Below are 19,464 nucleotides of genomic sequence, written 5' to 3' on the forward strand. Positions count from 1 at the left end.
GGACCTCCATACTGCAGTAGAAATATGAGCCCGCATGCTGTGTAACTGAAGCAGTTCTCCCAAGTACTTAAAAACCAAGACCCTTCAACTGTACAGTTTGCTGAAACAAAAGGGCTTTGGTTTATCGTCTGAAGTTTGAAAAGAGTGAATAACAACTAGAATTGAAACTATTTAATAAAACCAGTCATTACCAGTAGTCAACCTACCCCTTTGGGATTGTATGTACAGCATCTGGGTCTGACGGCCTTGACCAAACTTCACAAGCCTATATGAAGCTGAACAATGACGCTGAACAGAGACACCCAAGCAGCGGAAAAGCTAAGCAGTAACATTAAAACACACATCCCTTCATATCGGAGTCTTTTCAGTAGGAGTTGTCTCCATCTATCTATCTATCTATCTATCTGTCTATCTATCTATCTATCTATCTATCTATCTATCTATCTATCTATCTATCTATCTATCTATCTGTCTATATGTCTGTCTGTCTGTCTGTCTGTCTGTCTGTCTGTCTGTCTGTCTGTCTGTCTGTCTGTCTGTCTGTCTGTCTGTCTGTCTGTCTGTCTGTCTGTCTGTCTACTCCTCTATCACTCTTCTTCTCGCCCTCTATCTTTTCTCCCCTCCGTTCAATCATGCAGGTGAAATAGTCCCTCTCAGACGTAGTCTTTCTTGTCGTATCCCGCTGCGCCCCCACTCACGCTGCGAGGGGCGGAGTAGGCCATGCGGGGGGGCTTGTACCTCTTCTCCTCCCTGGGGGGGCAGGAGCAGCACAGCATGGCTCCTCCAATAAGGAGCAGGGCCGCCGACCCCCAGCCGATGTAGAGTGATGCTCCCAGCTCCCTCCTCTGGGCCTCGATCAAAAGGGGGTTGTAGAAGTCTCGGATGATGGTGTTGGCCGACCAGGAGACAGGGATGAGGACGAGGATACCGGCCAGGATGAAGAAGATTCCGGAGATGATCATGACTTTAGCTTTGGAGGATTCGTCATCGATGCAGTTGGTGCACTTGGCTCCGACGATGGAGACCATCACCCCTAGAATCCCCAGGACAATGGCGATGACAGTCATGGCTCTGGCAGCCTGAAGGTCCTGAGGTAAGGCCAGCATGGAGTCATAGATCTTACACTGCATCTGTCCCGTGCTCTGGGTCACACAGTTCATCCATAACCCTTCCCAGATGGTCTGAGCTGTAATGATGTTGGCTCCGATGAAGGCTGTAACCTTCCACAAGGGCAAAGCACAGACCACGATGCCCAGGATGAATCCTATGACTCCCAGGGCGATGCCCACAATCTCCATGCCCATCGACATGCTGGCTTCCTGGGGGCGTCTCTCTTATACACCTAATCTACCTGGAGAAATTAGGATATGACTAAATTAAGGAATTCTAGAACCTCCTGAGATTCCAGAATTCAGCACAAAGAATGAACAGAGGATTCAGTCCAGCACTTTGTCCTAGGTTCTTTGTGTTCTGTTTTCTTCCTGTTGATGGCCCTGTGTATGACCACTCCCTTCTCTCTCTCTCTCTGTGTGTGTGGCGGGTGTGATGTAGCTAAGTGATGCTGCCACGGAAACTGAGATCTTTTATAGTCTAGTGGAGGCAGGTAAGGATGGAGGGAGGAGTCCCCTGGTGATGATGTCACAGGGTGGCAGAACAGGTTGCTGAATGCTCTTCACAAAAACAACACCTGCCCATAGAGGAGGAGGAGAAGGGAGAAGAGGAAGGAGAGATGAGAGGAGGGAGGGAGCCAGAGGGGAGAGTTTCACCTGTAATCTGACTCCCTCTTGACTATTTGTTCCAGTAACATAGGGACAGACAGCGCATTGACAATTACCCAGGCCTTCCTTACCTGCTCTCTACTTTCATGCCTTTCTGAAGAACAAATACCCTCTAGATGTTAGAAACAAGTGCGCTAAATCATGTCCTCTGACTGGATGTACTCTGTACCTTAGAGGTAATGGCTGGTACAGCTGGTGTTATCCTAATTTGGTTGATTTGACAACAAACATTAGGCCAGTCAATCTCCCCCCCATACACACACACACACACACACACACACACACACACACACACACACACACACACACACACACACACACCCCCTTCTCATCCCCTCCCTGTAGGTAAGCCAGAGAGGGTAACAGTAGCTCATAGTGATACGTTCTACAGAGTCTGTTGTCCTCACTGAGTGGTTGGGCATGTGGCTACCTATAAGCTTTACTGTGACTACCTATAAGCTTCACTGTGACTACCTATACGCTTTACTGTGACTACCTATAAGCTTTACTGTGACTACCTATAGGCTTTACTGTGGTTACCTATAGGCTTTATGACTTCACATAGAAACAAACACACACACCAAGGCAGATCAACGAGATCTCGTCGTTTCCCTTCAAAATGTGAGTTTGCGCTCAGTGCTGGGCCATCATTTAAAACAAACGTGTGAGCGCCAAGGAAGGCATATATCGCTGTTCTTAGGACCTTTCCTGAAATCAAAGTCTATTTCTAGTGATCAGGCTGGGCAGATACACTCAGGGCTCTTTTTTAACAAACCTAGCACAACAGTACATTTTAGCGCATTAAAGCATTATAGGTTTGGGGGTGTGTCAAATCATTTTTGCTGTTTCTATGTTCTATGTTCTATGTTCTATGTTTCTATTTTAATCACATTTAACAAAATTGGGATAAACCAATTAAGATTTACATGCAGAAATGGCACATCTCTCCTTCCATGGGAACTGTGCTTCATGGCTCGATAGGCTGCGCTTCCGTTCTCAAAATCCATGCCATTATCAACTGCGTTACCATTAAGAGCTTATTTTTGTGGGTCTTAAAACTTCCCATTAGTGCTGCTTGAAATTGTCACTTTTGCTCATGTTTTTAAGGACACACTTCAAATATTGCCACAGGTCAAAAACCAAATCTGGCATATGGGGCTGGAAAATGCCCCAGTTTTAACCTGACAAAATTGCTAAATAACGTGTTTGACATTTACGCCTCCTTAGCGCCAGCCAAAAAAATAGAGCCCTCAGTCACACACACACACACACCTACTGTGTAGCAACGTACACGATTACATTTTATGATAGTGATTTCTCACAGTAGTTTCTTGGCTCCTTGACTCTAATGATAATTATTCATTTGTATAATTCTACCTTTGTTTGTTTCTATGTGAATTAGAATTTATTCATAAAAGACAAATATGGAAAAAGGTTGACGTTGCTGTCAGAATTGTTGAGCCACCTTACTATTTATTATGTTGGCCTACTTCCTGCTTCCACATGGTGACATGGCCTTCCACAGCCAGCAGGTTTCTGTGTCAGTTCCTATAACAGAATGATTATTCGGGAAAACGTTCCCAGATCCCTGAAAACCTGAAAAACTGCCCTGTGAGTAAACATGACCAGAGAGAGAGAGAGAGGGGGAGAGAGAGAGAGAGAGAGAGAGAGAGACAGAGAGAGAGAGAGAGAGAGAGAGAGAACCCAGACACCCTTAGCATACAAACCGTGTACTCATCTCAGTATCGGTTACGAACTCACAGTCTACAGCTTCCTCCATATACCGAGTGACACATTAGAAATACCATGAAAAATTTCACTCACACCTTTGTAGAATAAAGTCAGTTGTTTTCTGTCATAACTGTCAATAACTAATGTTCAGTTAACTCAATTTGCTGTTTTGGCCTTAGCAGTCAGTGAAGCACTAAAGCAGATGAATAGCGTTGAATTAAAGCGGGTATGTATTTGTATTGTGTTAAGGATGGTGAATGAAGGCCTGTCACATGTTGTGATGGTGTTTTCATGTGTAAAGACAAAGCCATATCTCAGACTGGCCAATAAAAGTAAACCCAAATGCTGATGCTTCAGAAACTCAACTAGTCTAAAGAAGGCCAGTTTTATTGCTTCTTTAATTAGAACAACCGTTTTCAGCTGTGCTAACATAATTGCAAAAGGTTTTTCTAATGATCAATTAGCCTTTTAAAATTATAAACTTGGATTAGCTAACACAACGTGCCATTGGAACACAGGAGTGATGGTTGCTGATAATGGGCCTCTGTACGCCTATGTAGATATTCCATTAAAAATCTGCCGTTTCCAGCTACAATAGTCATTTACAACATTAACAATGTCTACACTGTATTTCTGATCAATTTGATGTTATTTTAACAGACAAAAAATGTGCTTTTCTTTCAAAAACGAGGACATTTCTAAGTGACCCCAAACTTTTGAACTGGTAGTGTACATGTACATACTACCTCAATTAGCCCGACATATGTCTCCGGTCTGATTGAGCCTGCATTCCATAGACAAGATATGATGTATGTTTAGAGCCTGGAGGAGCAGAACAGAGGCCTCAGTTTTCCTAATTGTCCTGATCTCTGGGAAACTAAGACAAGGTGGGGTTAATAATAACACCAGAGGCAGGTGACCAGGAGATGAACCCAGAGTGGCTTATGATGGCCCTTAGTCTGCATGGGAAGGGTGAAGCCAGCCAAGGTTGAAGCATTTTTTAGGTTTGTTATATAAAGACCCGGTATTCTCTGTATGATTCAAGCACTCGGTCCGACAGTCAAGACTGTTGGATTGACGGCTTCATTATTGCAATAATGAATCGATATTAAATAAAGATGATTGTTTGAAGAAATGACCAAGTCTCTTTCAGTACTGAATTTCCACAACATTCTGTTGAGGCATGGCCCCTCACTGGCCAATCAGAACGTGATCCATGGCCCCTCACTGGCCAATCAGAACGTGCTCCATGGTGAAATATGTGGTTGCTTCAGGTTGTGTATTTACGGTCTTCTATGTATTGCCTTGGAATCAATTCCAATTCCAATGTTATTCTGTTATAGTTTGTTAAATGGCTTACAGAAACAAAATGACAAAATGTAGACGTATCTTTGCTAAATACGTTAACTTGAACCCACATTGTTCTACAGTGCCCTTCGGAAAGTATTCAGACCCCTTGACCTTTTACACATTTGTTACGTTACAGCCTTATTCTAAAATTTATAAAATTTATTTTTTTCCCTCATTAATCTACACACAATATCCCATAATGACGAAGAAAAAACAGTTACATTTTTTTCCCCTAATTTATTACAAATTTAAACTGAAACATATAATTTACATAAGTATTCAGACGCTTTACTCAGTACTTTGTTGAAGCACCTTTGGCAGCGATTACAGCCTCTAGTCTTCTTGGGTATGACGCTACAAGCTTGGCACACCTGTATTTGGGGAGTTTCTCACATTCTTCTCTGCAGATCCTCTCAAGCTCTGTCAGGTTGGATGGGGAGCATCGCAGCATAGCTATTTTCAGGTCTCTCCAGAGATGTTCAATCGTGTTCAAGTCCGAGCTCTGTCTGGGCTACTCAAGGACATTCACAGACTTGTCCCGAAGCCATTCCTGTATTGTCTTGGCTGTTTGCTTAGGGTCGTTGTCCTGTTGCTCCGTTCATCTTTACCTCGATGCTGACTAGTCTCTCAGTCCCTGCCGTTGAAAAACATCCCCACAGCATGATGCTGCCACCACCATGCTTTAATGTAGGGATGGTGCCAGGTTTCCTCCAGACGTGACTCTTGGCATTTAGACTAGAGAATCTTGTTTCTCATGGTCTGAGAGTCTTTAGGTGCCTTTTAGAAATCTCTAAGCGGGATGTCATGTGCCTTTTACTAAGGAGTGACTTCCGTCTGGCCACTCGACCATAAGGGCCTGATTGGCGGAGTGCTGCAAAGATGGTTTTCCTTCTGGAAGTTTCTCCCATCTCCACAGGGGAACTTTAGAGCTCTGTCAGAGTGACCATCGGGTTCTTGGACACCTCCCTGACCAAGGCCCTTCATCCCTTCATCCCATGCATATATTAGCAACTGGGACTGAGGAGCAGGCAGTTTACTCTGGGCACCTTTCATTCAAGCTACTCAATACTGCCCCTGCAGCCCTAAGAAGTTAAGGAAAAGTGTATCTAAAGTTCCATGCATAACACTTGAATTTTCATCAACATTTATAATGAGTATTTCTGTGAATTCATGTGGCTCTCTACAATATCACAATATCACTAATGAACATAACACGCCAATGTTAAATAAGATTTTGGTATATAAATATGAACTTTACCGAACAAAACATACATGTATTGTGTAACATGAAGTCTTATGAGTGTCATCTGATGAAGATCATCAAAGGTTAGTGATGAATTTTTTCTCTATTTGTGCTTTTTGTGACTCCTCTCTTTGGCTGGAAAAATGGCTGGGTTTTTCTTTGAGTTGGTGGTGACCTAACATAATCGTTTGTGGAGCTTTAACTGTAAAGCATTGTTGATATCAGACACTGTGGCTGGATTAACGAGAATTTTATCTTTAAAATGGTGCCCAATACTTGTATGTTTGAGAAATTAGATTTATGAGATTTCTGTTGATTTATATTTGGCGCCCTGCAATTTCATTGGCTGTTGGCGAGGGGTTCCGCTAGCGGAACGGGGTTCAGTGCTAGACAGGTTAAGCTTCACGGTCGTTTTGTATTGTTTATTGTTTTTGTTGGCGACATTCTAATAAAAAGGAATATGTACGCTCACCACGCTGCACCTTGGTCAACTTCTTACGACGCCCGTGACAGAACTACCCACCACCAGGTTGGAGACCTGAGCCAACTCCCCGTGCTTACCGTGGCGAGCATTGTACTGGTCAGGCACCGTGTTATGCGGTGGAGCGCACAGTGTCTCGAGTGCACGTTCACAGCTTGGTGCGCTACATCCCAGCTCCCCGCATCTGCCGGGCTAGGGTGAGCATCCAGACAGGAAGGTTGGTGCCGGCTCAGCGCGCCTGGTCTCCAGTGAGTCTCTTCGGCCCAGGATATCCTGCGCCGGCTCTGCACACTTTGTCTCCGGTACGTCTGCACAGCCCAGTGCGTCCTGTGCCAGCGCCCCGTATTTGCAGGGCGAAGATAACCATCCAGCCAGGACGGGTTGTGCAGGCTCCAAGCTCGAGACCTCCAGTTCGCCTCCACGGTGAGTCCTGTGCCTGCGCCCAGAACGAAGCCTCCAGTGATGATCCATGGCATGAAGCCTCCAGTGAGGAGTCATGGCACGAAGCCTCCAACGACAGCCTCCAGTCCGGAGCCTCCAGCGACGGTCTCCAGTCCGGAGCCTCCAGCAAGGGTGCCCAGTCCGGGGCCCGCAATGAGGGTGCCCAGTCCGGGGCTTGCAACGTGGGTCCCCAGTTCGGGGCCCGCAACGAGGGTCCCCAGTCCGGGGTCGGCGACGAGGGTCCCCGCACCAGAGGCGCCACCAAATTGGGGTGAGCCATTGGTGGAGCCGGGTCTACGTCCCTCACCAGAGCTGCCACCGCGGATAGATGCCCACCCAGACCCTCCCCTATAGGTTCACGTCTTGCGGCCTGAGTCCGTACTGTCACGCCCTGACCTTAGAGAGCTGTTTTATTTCTCTATTTGGTTAGGTCAGGGTGTGATGTGGGGTGGGCATTCTATTGTTTTCTATGTTTCTTTATTTCTATGTTTTGGCTGGGTATGGTTCTCAATCAGGGACAGCTGTCTATCGTTGTCTCTGATTGGGAATCATACTTAGGTAGCCCTTTTGCCCTCCTTTCAGTTTGGGTAGTTCACTTTGTTAGAGGCATCATAGCCCTAAGCGTTGTTTTGTATTGTTTGTTTTTGTTGGCGACATTCTAATAAAAAGGAATATGTATGCTCACCACGCTGCCCCTTGGTCCACTTCTTACGACGCCCGTGACACCTGAACCCTCCAAGATCCTCCCACAGTTCCCCAAAAGCTGTCCCTCAACCATTCTAGAACCCCCCCCCCCACAGTCCCCCCTCTACAGTCAATTCCTTTGACCTCATGGCTTGGTTTTTGCTCTGACATGCACTGTCAACTGTGGGACCTTATATAGACAGATGTGTGTCTTTCCAAACCAGGTACAATCCATTTAATTTACCTTAGGTGGACTCCAATCAAGTTGTAGAAACATCTCAAGGATGATCAATGGAAACAGGATTTACCTGAGCTCAATTTCGAGTCTCATAGCAAATACTTAATACATTTTAGAATCAGAGTGTAACGTAACAAGTTGTGGAAGTAGTCAAGGCGTTTGAATACTTCCCGAAGGCACTGTAACTAATTGCATGGCTTCAATAGCATTCACACTGATAAAGGGGCTAGGCTGAATGTAAATTGCATTATGGCTGTGTCACGGTCGTCCGCCTCTTCATCTAAAGAGGAGAGGCGAGAAGGATCGGAGGACCAAAATGCAGCGTGATATGTGTTCATCATGAATTTTAATAAAGAAAAACCTGAACACTATACAAAAACAGTAAACAAAATAACAACCGTGACGCTAATGCGAGCTGCGCTGAAACAAGCCATCAACATAGACAATCACCCACAAACAAACAGTGCAACCCAGGCTACCTAAGTATGATTCTCAATCAGAGACAACTAATGACACCTGCCTCTGATTGAGAACCATACTAGGCCGAAACATAGAAATTCCCCAAAACATAGAAAAACAAACATAGACTGCCCACCCAACTCACGCCCTGACCATACTAAATAAATACAAAACAAAGGAAATAAAGGTCAGAACGTGACAGGCTGAGCATGGACATGAAAAACATTGTCAATGAGCAAGATTAAATTCATTACTGAGAATTAATAATTAAAATTAAGAATTAATGAGAATTAATTCTCATTAAAAAGATAATTAATAATTTGAATCGAACTCTTAAAAAAAAAAATGTTTTAAATACTTATAGGTACCATCATTTTTCCTTGTGGCCATTTACCTTTTTATGAAATTGAGCACATTGATAGATATTAAGTCAACTTTGAATAAAACTAACTTTACAGCATATGGACTTTGTTTGATGTCAGTCTTCATTGGCGACTACCTGGGGTGTGTTCATTACAGAAACCATTTACAGTTTAAGAACAAAATGGAAGAAAACAGAGTAAACATTACAAAACAGTGAATTTGTCCAATAGAAACTCTTGTTTGCGTTTTCCGTTTGTAGTAAACGGTTTCTGTTGCAAAACGTTCTGCAACAGACTAAACATTTTGCAACAGAATCGGCGTAATGATTACACCCCTGTGCTCGAAGACATCTGCAAGATGGTGCTGGGCTGCTAGCCGTAGTAAAATGACCTAGTGGCCTCATGGGTGGAATGTGTCATGACGTCGGCCTGTGGGTAAGGTTTATGACCCCACCCATAAATACCTTTCTCCCCTCTCTCTCTTGACCCTACTGAAGGACTCTTGAATAGCCTTTGTTAAACATAGAGAGTCTGGGAACATCAAACAAGTGGGGGGAAAGGAACCATATTTCAGTAATAGAACCAGTTGAAAATATGCGTTGGTACTAAATGAATATGATGTCAGTTCAGTTGTCATCTGAGACATTATGACTGATGACAGGACGACATAAACTGTATCTGGGAAGTCTACACATTGTAGTTATCAGATTCACATGGATTTGTTGTGCAATTTAAATGTTTGAATATGAAACTATTTGTGAAAATATTAAATGTAATTTTAGCTTCCAAATGAGAGAATTGGGTTTTCATAAGGTTAGAGCTCTGCTCAATCAGTGGCCCGCCCCTGTGAAGAGACATTGGTCATAAACTATGAAACACACCCTTCTCTCCCTCCACTATATAAGCCCTTGACGAAAATGTAACCTTCTGTTCCGAGGTCGATAGGACGACAGTCCATACGTTAAAAAGGACTAACATGTCAACTACAGAACAAAGCCAACCTCAGCGTGGTATGAACGTTGAACTCTTATTCACCAAATCAAATCGATTTATATAGCCCTTCGTACATCAGCTGATATCTCCAAGTGCTGTACAGAAACCCAGCCTAAAACCCCAAACAGCAAGCCATGCAGGTGTAGAAGCACGGTGGCTAGGAAAAACTCCCTAGAAAGGCCAAAACCTAGGAAGAAACCTAGAGAGGAAGCAGGCTATGTGGGGTGGCCAGTCCTCTTCTGGCTGTGCCGGGTGGAGATTGTAACAGAACATGGCCAAGATGTTCAAATGTTCATAAATGACCAGCATGGTCATGGGCCAGACTACACTCAATCATATGACCCACTGAAGAGCTGAGTCTTCAGTAAAGACTTAAAGGTTGAGACCGAGTTGGCGTCTCTCACATGGGTAGGCAGACCATTCCATAAAAATGGAGCTCTGTAGGAGAAAGCCCTGCCTCCAGCTGTTTGCTTAGAAATTCTAGGGACAATTAGGAGGCCTGCGTCTTGTGACCGTAGCGTACGTGTAGGTATGTACGGCAGGACCAAATCAGAGAGATAGGTAGGAGCAAGCCCATGTAATGCTTTGTAGGTTAGCAGTAAAACCTTGAAATCAGCCCTTGCCTTTACAGGAAGCCAGTGTAGGGAGGCTAGCACTGGAGTAATATGATCACATGTTTGTGTTCTAGTCAGGATACTAGCAGCTGTATTTAGCACTAACTGTAGTTTATTTTGTGCTTTATCTGGGTAGCCGGAAAGTAGAGACTACAGATGTGATACCTCCTAGCCGTTGAGTTAGCAACAGCAGCTGTAGACATGGGCTAGGAAAGGACGGACGACGTACCCAGTCTAACACACAACGAAGATACGTATCCAATTTACCACCAGAGACATTCTTCCGAGGACAGGAAGATCTCTGTTGGCCAACACGACCAGCATCTACGACCAACCTACCAAAGCTCAGCTCAGAGTAAATATTTATTGCATTTTACTTTTCCAAATGGGCGGTAATTTAGAATTCATAACATCTGTATTTACGATAGAACAGCTTTTCCCCTTTGTTCCTCAAGTCTTCCCGCTCTTTCACTCAAACCCAACCACCTTTCCTTTGTGTAACCAGCCGTCATGTCGGCCACCAGGGACATTTTCTGTATGACATAATTTGCATTCTGTGTATATGTAATTCTATGTGATTAGTTAGGTATTTAGTAAATAAATAATTAAACCCAATTTTGTATTGCTGATTCAACTTGTTAGCCAGGGTTTGTGAAGATAACAAAGAATTTACAACTTTCAGATGAGACTGAAATAAGGTGACGATTAATATTGACTGCTATTTATGTAAAATATTACTAGGTCTTTAAAAGTTTATTCGGAAGATAACAGCTCTATAAACACTCTTTCGTGGTTCCCCGGCTTTCTAGTTAATTAGATTTACATGATTAGCTCAATCAGGTAATATTAATTACAGAGAAAGGATTTTATAGAATAACATGTCATATCACTTAATCCAGCATAGCCAAAGACACGGCAAATGTTATTAATATTCTTCATAATGAATCTATATTAATTAAATAAACACGCTGAAAATCCAGTGTTTCTATCTTAATTAAACAGTTTTGTTATATTTATGTCTTCTGTGCTCTATATAAAGTGTAATATTGCAATGCAAACTAATTAAAATGTAACTCTATATCTGGCATGGTACAAGTGTCTTCTTTTTTGGAAGCCCATAACCATGTGTGTGAGGTGTATACTTTAGTTTCAAAGTATATTTGTTTAAGGCTTCCTAGAAACACTCTTTGTGACCCTGATTTAGCCCACTGCAGTAAAAGGTTAAATAATTAAATTAATGTCAAATCAATTACAGTAAGTTGTCATTTTTGTTCTCTCACAGTTTACCATCAGGTGTAAAAAATGACCAAACTACAATTCTAACTAGTGCTTAAGTAGTTTTCCGATCTAATATTTTTTTACTCTTACTTGAGTAGTTTATTACGAGGGCTACTTTTACTTTAGTCAATTACAAACTACAATGCGGCAAAAAAGTATTTAGTCAGCCACCAATTGTGCAAGTTCTCCCACTTAAAAAGATGAGAGAGGCCTGTAATTTTCATCATAGGTACACTTCAACTATGACAGACAAAATGAGAAAAAAAAATCAGAAAATCACATTGTAGGATTTTTAATGAATTTCTTTGCAAATTATGCTTGAAAATAAGTATCATGGCGATATAATTACATTTTACATGTATTTATTGTTGTTGTTGTTAAAAAACAAACATTATATTGGATTTTGTCCAACTACAATGAAAAGTGTGGATGTGTCGTAAAAAAGAGGAACAGAATCAGAACCAGGAATGAACGTGATCAATAGTGTTCGAGAACAGAACCATTATTTTAAATGCAAGGGAACCGGTTAATAATATTATTTTACGTTCCAGAAATGTTTTTCAGTCCCACAAAAAAACTAAACAAAGCACCTAGGCAAAGCCCTCACTCTGTTACTCAGAAACATCTTCCAGTGTCCAGTGGTGCATATTCATGGGTGCCAAGGGCAGCCTGGCCGTGCTTCCCCCCCAAAAACTACCAAGAAAACAAAGAAAAAACATACAAAAAATAATGTAGCTTTGGTCGCTCCTTGTTTCACAAATGTCCTTCAATTTGCAAGAGGTTGAAGGCATCTCACCGGAGAAAGTATCAGAGCGAAATAAACAATGCTCCTCTGTCTCAGTATGTGTAGCTTATCTATCTGGTGGTGTCTGGTCAAAAAGAGTATGACATTGTTACCGCCCGTAGCATTGTAAGCAAGGGAAGCAAGTGAGCATTTGGCCTCCCTTGATAAATTGCTCTATAAAATAATAGCCAACCAGCGTTGAGCTTAACTGGGTGAGCTCAGCTGTGATTGGTCCTGGCGCACCATAAAAAAGTGTCAAGGGAAGCTAGTTTGGATTTGGTGCACACCAATCACACAGATAGAACAATTAGCTTTGCCAATCACATCACATCAGAATCCAAACATCATCGACAGAATTTTTTAAAATTGTTGCATCTCATTGTGTCGTTGTCCTCCGGTGGCTAGCTAGCTAGCTAAAATCATCCTCTTCCTAAATTGACCATGGATGGCGACAGGGACACTCTTTTAATGGCAACAATCAGAACATCAACAAAACATGCCAACAATGACTAAACCTTCTGCGCAGACTGCGAAAACTATATGTCAACACCAGGATACTGTCCAACTACTACACCAGACTGAGACAACTGACTATCAACATCAGGATACTGTCCAACTACTACATCAGACTGAGACAACTGACTATCAACACCACGATACTGTCCAACTACTACACCAGACTGAGACAACTGAATGTCAACACCAGGATACTCTTAAACTACTACACCGGCAATACAGAATGTGCTGCCCTTCTGTTTCCTGAACTGGTACGGGGGGCTGTCAGTGGCTAATAAGGGAATCCTCAGGCGGACTGTGAACCTCGGATCCAAGCTCTGCAGGCTGTAGTGCAGGGCGCTTCAGGGCCTCTATGATAAACAGGCAAGGGACAAGGCCAAGTTCATCATAGAGGACCTCACACGCAATCTTGCCCAATGTTTTGAGCTGCTGCCCCCTGGAAGGACATTAAGGGTCCCATTGTTCAGCATGAACAGGAGCAGGGCCAGTTTCATTCCGTCAGCCATCGTGCTGCTGAGCAGTGGAATGTAGGACAGATGCAGGACCAATGCACGGTCGGAACAGTAGGCAGCAGAGACTTTGTTAATGTTAAAATGTTAAATGTGTAACTTGTAACTTAATACCTTTCCAACCTTAGGTGTGCTGTGCCCCTACCTATCCAGGTTATGGAAAACAACTTATTTTTTCAATGACTACCTGATTGGTGAAGTGAAGTAGTTTAGTGGTGTTAATATTCACCTCTCCAGGCCTCTCCACTAAACCATGTGCCTCCACACCTCTCAGGTCAGACCATAAGGAACTATTTAACTATTCAAATAGGGAAGCAGCCGTAGTCAATCAACCAGTCAGTCAGTCAGTCAGCCAGTCAGCCATTCAGTCAGTATCTTTGCCAGCCTGTCTCTATCCCTGAGCCAGCCAGACCAGCTGAGTCACTGTGATTGTCCGTGCTTGTGTGCGTATGTGTGTGTGTCTGTGTGATCTGCATGAATTCTTTCCTCACACTTCCACTTTTTATGGTATATTCTTCCTATCTATTGTGTGTAAACGCACCACCATGGTTATTGAACCAATGACGGGTATGGTAGTCTGCTTTCCACCGAAACTGTTTAGATATGCTGTCAGAAAAAACACAATGCATGACAGTGATAGAATAGGTAAGTAAATAGATCATCAAAATGTCCTTGTATGTGCATTTCTCTTGTCTAACCCCACCTCACCCTCTTCTCTAACCCCACCTCACCCTCTTCTCTAATCCCACCTCACCCTCTTCTCTAACCCCACCTCACCCTCTTCTCTAACACCACCTCACTCTCTTCTCTAAACCCACTTCACCCTCTTCCCTAACCCCACCTCACCCTCTTCTCTAAACCCACCTCACCCTCTTGTCTAACCCCACCTCACCCACCAATATGTCATACAAATGGTATTTGCCTGAAATGTCACATGCTGTAATTTAAATGTGAATGTCTTCTCTCTGTCACACATGGGTGGAACTGAAACTCTGGGAAAGAGTTTACTTGGCTTCTCTGCAGCCTTTCCTCCTATGACTGTTGTTTACTCTGAATGGTAGATCCTTCCTGTCAAGTCTTTACCTCACTCAGAAACACACACACACACACACACACACACACACACACACACACACACACACACACACACACACACACACACACACACACACACACACACACACACATGACCTTTTACCGCAGCTCGCTCTATTTCACAATCAGTAAAACTAAACATACAGGTGAAAGAGACTGTACTTCCACATCCAGCTGACATGTTGAAATACTTCCTATTCATTTGAGCTATTTTATTATTGTGGAACATTAAAGCGTCATATATTACATTTAAAAATAATGCAAAAAACACATATTTTACTGAACTGAGTAAAACACTTTTATTATATAACCTGTTTTGTATGAATCATCAAACTGTAAACACAATATTTCCAGGCAAACAGAGGTCAATCATTTACAGTACAGGAGTTACACGTCCCATGGAAAGCTTATTCATTTCAAAAGATCCCAGATTGTCTGTCAGTAAATGGATGACATACTGCAACAACAAAAACAGATATGATATCAAAGTCCAAACTCCATCTGAGTAGTTTTTTTTTATATACAGGTTCACTCTATGGTGAGAAGATAAGCTATAACATTTTATATGACCATGAAGTCTCCCTCCTCCCCTACTCTCAAACATCACAATGTCACTGCTGTCAATGCTCTTTGTATTCTGTAGTTTACTGCTACTGTGCCACCTTGTTGACCTGACTGTTTGGTTGCCCCGGCAACCCTGCAGTCTATTTTTGTTGTTTACGTATCTTATAAAATATATGTATATATTGTCCTAGTCTTACTGTACATATCATTGTTGAAACGTCTGTTGACCGGATTGGACACTGATGCATAATCAATTTCCCCTTTCTCTTCCTCCCTCGACGGTTTTTAGACAACAGTTCAAATGCAATACCGGCTGTGTGCCGTCCTACCTCTTCTTCTGACAACAGTACGAAGCCTAAAACTTTTGTTTGACATATTTCACATAACATTTGGAAACATACACATATGGAGTGATTCAAACCATTCAAAATAAGAATAGCACACTAAAAAAGTTCCCCAAAATTTAAAAACATTTAGTTCAGCTTTAGGCAGTGGTGGAAAATGTACCCAATTGTCATACTTGAGTAAAAGTAAAGATACCATAATAGAAAATGACTAAAGTAAAAGTGAAAGTCACCAAGTAAAATACTACTTGAGTAAAAGTCTAAAAGTATTTGGTTTAAAATATTCTTAAGTATCAAAAGTAAAAGTAAAAGCTAAAATAATTTCACATTAATAAGCAAACCAGATGGCACAATTGTTCGTGTTTTTTAAATTTACAGATAGCCGGGGGCATATCCAACACTCAGACATCATTCAGAAACAAAGCATTTTTGTTAAGTGAGTCGCCAGATCAGAAGCAGTAGAGATGTCCAGAGATGTTCTCTTGATAAGTGCGGAATTGGATCATTTCTGTCCTGCTAAGCATTCAAAATTAGGTTTTTTTGGGTGTCAGGGAAAATGTATAGAGTAAAAAGTACATCATTTTCTTTAGGAATGTAGTGAAGTAAAATTAAAAGTTGTAAAAAATATAAATAGTAAAGTTAAGTACAGATACCCCAAAAAACTTCTTAAGTAGTACTTTAAAGTATTTTTTATTTAATTACACCGCTGGCTTTCGGTCAAGTTGGTTGTGGTCCAGCAAGCCGGGACATTTTTTTAAATCACATTATCTATTATTTAATCACCTGTATTGACAAGATACAGTATATTGCAAGTCTACAATAACTCTGGTTAATAAGATCATTGTGGCCTATAGTAGTGCTCAGTTATGATGAGTATTTTGTATTTTATTAGGATCCCCATAGCTCTGGCTGAAGCAGCGACTCTTCCTGAAGTCCACACAAAACATGACATAATACAGAACATCAATAGACAAGAACAGCTCATGGACAGAACAACACTTAAAATAAACAATAGAGCCCCTGGCAACTGAGTCCATGACAACTGAGTCCATGACAACTGAGTCCCTGACAACTGAGTCCATGACAACTGAAAGTAAACCAGACAGTATAAAACAACAAACAATTTTGTTTTGATTAGTGTATAAGGGCTTTTTTTTTCGGTCTCAGAGGAATAAGAGTAAACTTGGCTCAAACTTAGCTCAAGACATCTCCCTTTCCATGAAGGGAAGAAGGAGTTAAAGAATTTGCCCATTCTCCTGGTATATTTAAACAAACTGTTGAAACAATCCCTTATATTCTAACATAAGAATCCCACAAATACCAACCCCCCGCCGCCCCTTTCTCACACGTAGTCTCTCCTGTTGTACGAGCTGGGGGCTGCAGACCGTGGAGTTGCGGAATACACCATCCGGCTCTGGGGGGGGATTGAGTACCTCGTAATGGGTTTGTCCTCCTGGGGAGGGCAGCTGCAGCAGAGGATAGCCCCCCCCACCAGCAGCAGCGCGGCTGCGGCCCAGCCCAAGTACAGCGCCGCCCCGATCTCCATCTTCTGTGCTGAGGGGATGATGGGGTTGTAGAACACCTGGATGATGGTGTGAGCCGACCAGGACACAGGCACTATCTGGGTCAGCGAAGCCAGGATAAAGGCCACTCCGGCAGACACCATCACCTTGGCCTTCACCCCCTCCTCCTCGATGCAGTTGGTGCACTTAGCCCCAATGGTAGCCACGAGGAGAGCTATGACCCCCAGGATGATGGTGACCACGGTAAGAGCCCTGGCAGCCTGCAGGTCCTGAGGTAAGGCCAGCATGGAGTCGTAGACCTTACACTGCATCTGTCCCGTGCTCTGGAACACACAGCTCATCCATAACCCTTCCCAGTAGACCTGGGCTGTGACGATGTTGGCTCCGATGAAAGCTGTGACCCTCCACATGGGCAGAGCACAGCTCACTATGCTCAGTATCCAGCCCAGCACTGACAGGATCACACCCACTAGCTCCAGAGCAAACGACACCATCGCACCACACTACCGGCTGAGTCCCACTGAGGATTAGGGTGGCACTCCTCTTTCTCTCACTTGCCTTTGTTCTCAGTCACTCACTCCGCAGACGTCTTGATCGCTTTCCTTACTCTTCTCTCAGACCCTCACTTTTCAGCTGTGACTCTTTCATAGTCTCTTTATTTTGCTCTTGTCTTTCACTATCTCAGACGCTCACTTTTCAGCTCTGACTCTTTCACAGTCTCTTTATTTTGCTCTTGTCTTTCACTATCTCAGACTCTCACTCCCTCCCTCATTATTTCCTTATTTTTCTTGGTCTTATGTATCTCCAACTTCTTCCTTTTATTTCTCCCTCACACGTCTTGGTTGTAACTATTTCTCACATTCTTTCACCCCTCACACACTCTCTTCTTCTCTCCTGTCTTCATCTCTCCTTCTCTTCTTCTCTCCTCTCTTCTTCTCTCCTTATCTTCTTTTCTCCTTCAGTCCTCTAGCAGATCACCTCTCCCTTGTCTACGTATCCAGGAATCAAAGCTTCTCACAGTGCGTTCTCTGTGTGTGTATCTCTGTGTGCATTTTCTCAGGTACAGATATCCCGTTTTCTCTGCAGTTGAGATGTTGTTCACTCTTATCTTTATATATTTTATTGCAGCATGGTCAGACCCACTGAAGCCATGACATCATACGCCAGGGCCAGCCAATCAGGTGTGGCCTGGACACCGGCCATTTTTACAGCGAGGGTGTGTGTGTGTGTGTGTGTGTGTGTGTGTGTGTGTGGGTGTGTGTGTGTGTGTGTGTGTGTGTGTGTGTGTGTGTGTGTGTGTGTGTGGTTTCCTCGTAAAAGGGAGTAGCATTTATGGGTTAGCCTTTAGCCCATAGTAGCACTGTCCTCTGTGGTTTTTATTGGTGTTAATAGGTAATAAGTAGCAGAGGCAGGGCTTGTTATGTGGTTGATAGGTAACCTTCTAGAAGGGAGGCAGGGCTTGTTATGTGGTTGATAGGTAACCTGCTGGAAGGGAGGCAGGGCTTGTTATGTGGTTGATAGGTAACCTTCTAGAAGGGAGGCAGGGCTTGTTATGTGGTTGATAACCTGCTGGAAGGGAGGCAGGGCTTGTTATGTGGTTCATAACCTGATGGAAGGGAGGCAGGGCTTGTTATGTGGTTGATAGGTAACCTGCTGGAAGGGAGACAGGGCTTGTTATGTGGTTGATAGGTAAACTTCTAGAAGGGAGGCAGGGCTTGTTATGTGGTTGATAACCTTCTAGAAGGGAGGCAGGGCTTGTTATGTGGTTCATAACCTGATGGAAGGGAGGCAGGGCTTGTTATGTGGTTGATAGGTAACCTGAAGGGAGGCTGGAAGGGAGGCAGGGCTTGTTATGTGGTTGATAGGTAACCTTCTAGAAGGGAGGCAGGGCTTGTTATGTGGTTGATAACCTGCTGGAAGGGAGGCAGGGCTTGTTATGTGGTTGATAACCTGATGGAAGGGAGTCAGGGCTTGTTATGTGGTTGATAGGTAACCTGATGGAAGGGAGGCAGGGCTTGTTATGTGGTTGATAGGTAACCTGATGGAAGGGAGGCAGGGCTTGTTATGTGGTTGATAACCTGATGGAAGGGAGGCAGGGCTTGTTATGTGGTTGATAGGTAACCTGATGGAAGGGAGGCAGGGCTTGTTATGTGGTTGATAGGTAACCTGATGGAAGGGAGGCAGGGCTTGTTATGTGGTTGATAGGTAACCTGATGGAAGGGAGGCAGGGCTTGTTATGTGGTTGATAGGTAACCTGATGGAAGGGAGGCAGGGCTTGTTATGTGGTTGATAGGTAACCTGATGGAAGGGAGGCAGAGCTTGTTATATGGTTGATAGGTAACCTGCTGGAAGGGAGGCAGGGCTTGTTATGTGGTTGATAGGTAACCTGATGGAAGGGAGGCAGGGCTTGTTATGTGGTTGATAACCTGCTGGAAGGGAGGCAGGGCTTGTTATGTGGTTGATAACCTGATGGAAGG

General features: G+C 43.4%; 1 protein-coding gene across 1 annotated transcript; it reads right to left on the minus strand.

Annotated features, from left to right (window-relative positions):
- Positions 1-415: 415 nt before the first annotated feature.
- On the minus strand, positions 416-18,063 carry LOC139388796 (claudin-3-like). The gene is made up of 2 exons (XM_071135716.1): positions 16,994-18,063; positions 416-1,311 (listed from the first exon to the last, which is right to left on the minus strand). Exons 1-2 carry the CDS (start codon positions 17,479-17,481, stop codon positions 654-656), a joined length of 1,146 nt encoding a protein of 381 aa, XP_070991817.1. The 5' UTR covers positions 17,482-18,063; the 3' UTR covers positions 416-653.
- Between the last annotated feature and the right edge of the window lie 1,401 nt (positions 18,064-19,464).

This window comes from Oncorhynchus clarkii, chromosome 29 (genome assembly GCF_045791955.1).
Source record: "Oncorhynchus clarkii lewisi isolate Uvic-CL-2024 chromosome 29, UVic_Ocla_1.0, whole genome shotgun sequence".
Lineage (NCBI taxonomy): Eukaryota > Metazoa > Chordata > Actinopteri > Salmoniformes > Salmonidae > Oncorhynchus > Oncorhynchus clarkii.